General features: G+C 46.4%; 1 protein-coding gene across 1 annotated transcript in view; it reads left to right on the top strand.

Moving 5' to 3' along the window:
- The window catches only part of LOC103365994 (glucose-6-phosphate isomerase-like), a 15994-nt gene extending 9990 nt beyond the window's left edge, over positions 1 to 6004 (top strand). Inside the window, 7 exon segments of the mRNA XM_008293590.1 lie at positions 771 to 923; positions 1424 to 1553; positions 1922 to 1998; positions 3465 to 3593; positions 4432 to 4507; positions 5202 to 5268; positions 5658 to 6004. Coding sequence (XP_008291812.1) covers positions 771 to 923; positions 1424 to 1553; positions 1922 to 1998; positions 3465 to 3593; positions 4432 to 4507; positions 5202 to 5268; positions 5658 to 5781 — 756 coding nt within the window. The 3' untranslated portion in view covers positions 5782 to 6004.
- Positions 6005 to 6547: the final 543 nt, after the last annotated feature.

Below are 6547 nucleotides of genomic sequence, written 5' to 3'. Positions count from 1 at the left end.
ACCCAACACTGTCCTGCACACAAATATTTCACCAGTCAGAATGTGAGAGTGCGTTGGTGTGATGAAGGAGCAGATCACATGTTCTGTTCATGAAGAAGAACTTGTGTAAGTCAGAGTTCTGGTGGTTTGAATTAATGGAATCCTTTGTAGTCATTTGGTGGAAAATGAAACTGGTCAGGGATCCTGTCGGTGGATTCACAGTTCACGTCGTGTAGATTTATCCTGAAACAACGTTCAAACCAAACTAGTCACAGCCTCTAAACAGAACCAGTCCATTTTGTATAATACACTGTTGAAGGTTTTTAATGTGAACAAATAAAACCTGATTAATGCCAGACGATAATTTAACATCAGACTGGACGGTGAAAGACGAGGTGGAGTCCGTCTGACCTTCATCGATATGGAAATAAGCAGAACAGACGTTTTATCGTTATTTACGTCTGAACGGCATCGACCAAATGACGGCAAATGTTCAGAAACGTGGAGTTCTGACGGAGCAGCTCGGAAACGAAAAATCTAACCACCAAAGAACCTCAAAGCGTTTCTAGAAATAACAAGTCGGACCAAAGGGGGGCACAGTTAGACTGGCAGTACAACTAGAAAACCACGGGACCAGAACACCGTCAGACCAGAACACCGGCAGACCAGAACAGAGATACTATGAGTGACCTACGGCTGCAGGTTCTCATGACAACATCCAGTCTACCAGCGTTTTATTATGAACATGAAGCTGAACCCTCGTCTTCTTCTTCGTCCTCATTTCTCTGCAGGACCAACATTTCCGCAGCACCCCGCTGGACCAGAACGTTCCCGTCCTGCTGGCCGTTCTCGGCATTTGGTACATTAACTTCTTCAAGGCAGAGACTCAGGCTCTGCTGCCCTACGACCAGTACATGCATCGCTTCGCCGCCTACTTCCAGCAGGTCAGTGATGGTCCAGATTAGATGGTCCAGATTAGATGGTCCAGATTAGAGCAGCAGGTCGGTGTCGGTCCGTCTGGTTGGAGGAAAGATGGCAGGAAGCTGCATCCAACCAACAAGTTGTGATTCTAAACGTGGTTCTGCTGCAGCAATAAAACAATCACAACAAAGAATATGAAAGAAAAAGTCCAACTTCTGGTTCTGGTCCGCTGAAATAAAGTTGTTTATTTTCATACAACCAGTCCGAAGTCGGGCTCAGACTGCAGAGATCTGTTTCAGGATGTCTTTCTGAACCCATGTTGGTTTGGATTGTTGGTAGAGTGACGGTTTACAGAACCAGTCTGAAACCAGTACGTAGACTAGGTAAGACCAGTATGAGACCAGTATAAGACCAGTATCAGAATCTGAATCTGCAGCTGAAACTAACTAACTAACTAGCTAACTAACTAGCTAGCTAGCTAGCTAGCTAACTAACTAACTAACTAACTAACTGTGTGCTGCAGGGCGACATGGAGTCTAACGGGAAGTACATCACCAAAGATGGCCGTCAGGTCGACTATCAAACCGGACCAATCGTGTGGGGAGAACCAGGAACCAACGGGCAGCACGCCTTCTACCAGCTCATCCACCAAGGTGACTGCACCGGGTTAACTGGTTAATGCACATTAACTCATCTGGTTAACTAGTTCATACACTGTAACTCACTTGCTTAACTGGTTAGTATGCTGTAACTCGTCTGGTTAACTGGTTAATACACAAAACTGACAGGATTCAACCAGTTAACCAGTGAGTTTGAGGTTTATCATCACTCTTCTGGTTTAATGCAGATGTTTTAATCTAAACTCAAACTAAATCATCTGATCAGTTAAAACAGTCTATTGATCGATTAGTGAAAATTGATCTGCAGCTGATTTGGGTCGAAGTCTTATTCGAACTGTGGTCTTACTGGTTGAACTGGTTTCGATGCCGTCCAGTCGACTGACTTGTTGTTTTCTCTCCAGGAACTCGTATGATTCCTGCCGACTTCCTCATTCCTGCTCAGTCTCAGCATCCAATCAGAGACAGCCTCCACCACAAGGTACCGCCCACCTGGTGTGATGTCACATACACCTGCACTGACCTCCAGTAAAAACTGGTTCATGTCCACATCAAAGGTTAAACTATGGCTTTAACAACAAGTCGACTGTTGATGAAGGAGACGTGGAATAAAGAAATTCAGATAAAATATCCGTTTTAAACTCGGACCAGGACCAGTTTTTACCATTTCTGGCTGACAAACGCTGTATTTTAGGCTTTTTTTTTTTTTAAGATGTGAAGATATTTTGAAAATATAACTAAAAAATGAATAAATGTCAGAAGAATCCACTAAAAATATAAAGAAGTGTGAAAACCTTGTAAAAATCTAAATGTAGGTTCGAAAACTCCCCCCAGTATAAATAACATCTGAAAAATGTTTTATAAAATCCCAAAAGTCCCCAAAATATTTTTAAAAGATTCCCAATTTGATCCAAGTCATGTAATATTTAGTATCTGCTGATTCCATGTTCCTCGATAATAAATACGTCAGTTGTCGTAGACCAGCTGCAGTACCTGGTTGTTCCACCAGGTGGAGCATCTCCCTGTTTAACCCTGTCGAGACCAGAGGAGGCGTCTACAGACTACAGCTCCTGGTGGCAGCAGAGAGCATTGTGGGACCATGACAGAGACTCTGAGGAGGTTCAGGACCTCCAACCAGAACTCGTACCCGTAAATCAAGGACCAACGAGGACATCGTTACTGGCTCAATGTGTACGAATTTTATACTACAAGTTAATTAACAATAAATAGCGCTGCATTAATTAGCAGAGTGACTCCCATTGGAGGCCCGTGTAAGTGGTCAGGAGTCCGACACCGATCGGTTAAAGATGCTTTAATCAGCTTCAGGACGCGGTCGGCCGTAGCCAATGAGAGAACAGCTGGTCTGAGGCAGCGTTCAGGCAAACTGAAGACGAACAGCAGGACTTGGTAACAAACACCGACTGTTTAAGGGTTAAACACTAACGAGTGTCTGGTTGTTAGGATCAGGTTAAAAACATCGTTACATGGTAGTTATTTGACGAGGCTTTCAGCTGCTGCTTGTTGAGGCGACGCTGGTCGTATCCGTCCGGCTCAGTGTGGCTGCTGGGAGCTCAGAGCTCCGACCCAACGCCTGTGATGTGCACAATAAGAAGCTTGATGTGTTCTTCCTGCAGTGACATCATGTGACCACACTGACACGTAGAGAATAAAGCCCTGAACATGACTGGATCTTTGGTCGTTGTGACCAGAACCGCTGCTGGATGATGGGAATGTTGTTATGAACAGTTTGTTGGCAGGTATCTGAGTGACTTCCTGACAGTTAAATGATCACAGCTCTGGTTTCACCTCCTGTGTGAAAGACTCTATAGATGAGTGTCCTGATGTGGGGAGCCAGACGTCCGCCTGGACCAGTCGGGTCGAGGTTCTGGCAGAGAACCAGCCTTTATTAGCGTGCTGTAACCAGTTTACTGGACTTCCTCCCTGCAGATCCTGGTGGCGAACTTTCTGGCCCAGACAGAAGCTCTCATGAAGGGAAAAACTCCAGACGAGGCCCGAAAAGAGCTGGAGGCAGCCGGCATGAAGGGAGACGCTCTGGAGCAGCTGCTGCCTCACAAAGTAAGTCCACGAGAAGCTCCTCAACCAGCCGCCTTCACACTCCACAGGCCAGGTTCTGGATCACTGCACCGTCTCAGGCTCTGTTCAGAGGTTATTGGTTCTGTGGGACACAAAACTAAGTTCTGTCAAATGAAGATCCTCAGTCCTCCAGCTCATGGTTCTTCTGGTAGATGAATGGTAGCAGCTGGACTGAAGCCTCTTGGATGAGGTGGAACGTCTTCAAGGAACTCAGTCCAGTCTCTGGTCACATCTCACCACCTGCTGAGGCTCTAGCATCAGCAGAACCTGATGAGGTAAAGTTGGACCAGACAAGGTTCTGTTTTAGATGTTTAGACTAAATGCTGATGTGGATCATTGGTAGGAACCAGAACCTGGAGTTCGCAGGTTCCAGATGTGCAGAGCTACAGGCTGCTTCCTGTCTTGATGAGGCTGATCACATCCATAGATAGACACTGACAGGAACTTTCTGGGATCAATAATGAAACTGTGTCCTGATGAATCCATCCAGTGGTTCTGATGGACCTGTTCTGTCTGAGTCTCCATACTTCACAGCTGTTGAAGTTTCATTTCTGGAGGTTCTGAACCTGGAAATGGACTCTCAGGTTGCTTAAGGGTGAAAATCGAAAAGTTCTCGGGTCTGAGAACATCTGAAATTCTCTAAATTCATCGTTCAACGTTTCTCAGAACTTTGTTTTGGGTCCCAAACAACAAATAAATATTCTGAGATGGAGCAGAAACAAACTCTTGTGTCAGAGTGTCTCACTGATGAACGGAGTCTTTGTGTTGATCTGATACCGGAGCAGAACTGCTGACTGATGTCTTCGTGTTTCATCTGAAGGTTTTCCAGGGAAACAAGCCGAGCAACTCCATCGTCTTTAAGAAGCTCACCCCGTTCGTACTGGGAGCTCTGGTTGGTGAGTACTGGGAGCTTTCAGCAGAGCCGTGTCCACAGTGAAACGCTTCATACACAGTTAGTTCAGTCCAGCTGTTCCCAGCCAGACCTCAGGTAAACCAGAGGGCTGCTGGAAAGGGAAGTTCAGCAAAACCCGCTCAGACATCTGGAACATGACCAGGACAGAACCAGTCTGGTGTCAAGTAAAAGTTCTGGGTTTCATCTGATTCTAGGAGCATGTGTTCTGTTAGCAGGTGTTCCATTAGCATGGGTTCTGTTAGCAGGTGTTCCATTAGCATGGGTTCTGTTAGAATGTGTTCCATTAGCATGTGTTCTGTTAGCATGGGTTCCGTTAGCATGTGTTCTGTTAGCATGGGTTCTGCTAGCATGTGTTCCGTTAGCATGTGTTCTGTTAGCATAGGTTCTGCTAGCATGTGCTCCGTTAGCATGTGTTCCGTTAGCATGTGGAGGCTCTCAGTCATCAGCTCATTGTAACAGTGTGCATTCAGTCAGATGCTACTTGACCTCTGTAGAAGGGAACTGGACTGGACCTAAACCCAGTCATGTGACTGGGAGTGTTAGCTGCCTGGTGAACGACCTCGATTACTTTCTTCACCTGGCTGCATGTTGAGACTGTCCAGGTGTGACCTGATGATGACATCACATCTCCACCAGGTGGGATCCACACTCATGATGTCACGTTTCCTGTTTTTCAGCCATGTATGAGCACAAGATCTTTGTTCAGGGCGTCATGTGGAACATCAACAGCTACGACCAGTGGGGGTGAGTCCGACCGCTGTGCAGCCACCAGGTCCTAATGATTAGACAAGTCAGGTGTTACAGGAAGTCATTATTTATGGGCAGTTACCAGATTCACCAGTTCAGAGATGTTGCAGTTGTGTTGCTGCACTGTTAATAAATCTGCTGTTTAATGGCGTCACTGTGTCTTTTCGGTAGTTTGCGATATAAATGTGTTGCAGTGTTTTCAGCTGATGTCAGCGTCAGCCTGAACATTCTGTTAACGAGTCACTACCTTAAAGAGACGACTAGAAATTAGAGTCAGCTGCTGCATTTACAAGTCGTGACATTGTCAGATTAAGTTGCGGTGTGAATGCGTGTTAAGTGCGACCTGAATGCGACCTGAATGCGACTTCCTGCCTCACCACCTGCAGGGTGGAGCTGGGGAAGCAGCTGGCCAAGAAGATCGAGCCGGAGCTGCAGGACGCCTCCCAGGTCTCCTCCCACGACTCGTCCACCAACGGACTGATCAACTTCCTGAAGAAGAACTTCGCCTGAGCCCCGCCCCCTCCTCCCTGATTGGCTGAAAGGTGTTACCCAGTCTTCACCTGTACCTGCACTTGCCCCGCCTCCTCCTCTGTGATTGGCTGAGATGTTACGAGTCTTCACCTGTAGATGAACCTTAAGGGAAAAGTTTGTTCACGTCGACTGAAACCATCACATGTACCTGTAGGTGCCGACACACCTGGTCTGTCAAAATAAAAGCCCCACGTGTCACCAACCAACTGGTTCGTGTTTTGTGTTTAAACGGAGGTCGGAACTCACGTTTCTGTCCAAGCAACCAAATGATCAGCAGGAAAACGCTGGCTTCAGTCAAATGACCTTCAGCAGTACTGTAGTACTGCTGATACGCTTACTGCAGTATTTATACCTTTACTGTGTGTTAGCAGTACTGTTACTGCAGTATTTATACCTTTACTGTGTGTTAGCAGTACTGTTCCTGCAGTACTCCTCCAGCACTGACTGGTACGTTTCAATCAACAAGAAAACCATTCAGAGCCACCTGACCTCTGCCTGCAGGGTCCACAACAAGGACCGCAGTACTAGTTACAGTACTAGTTACAGTATGAGCAGTACTAGTTCTAAAATGTATTTGGCGGTACATGGACCAGAGCCCTCTCCAGTGCAGTACCGGTGTTGTACAGCCTTTGAAGCACTTTCAGGGATTCTCTGCTGATTTGAACCGTTGGACTTTCGGTGGTCGACTGAATGATGTTGCATCAAATGAAATTAAAGCCGCAAGCGGCGATGGATGGGTCCTCGC

Source organism: Stegastes partitus, unplaced genomic scaffold (assembly GCF_000690725.1).
Source record: "Stegastes partitus isolate 25-593 unplaced genomic scaffold, Stegastes_partitus-1.0.2 Scaffold895, whole genome shotgun sequence".
Lineage (NCBI taxonomy): Eukaryota > Metazoa > Chordata > Actinopteri > Pomacentridae > Stegastes > Stegastes partitus.
Note: the sequence above shows the minus strand (reverse complement) of the source record. Positions and strands in the feature narration are given on the sequence as shown.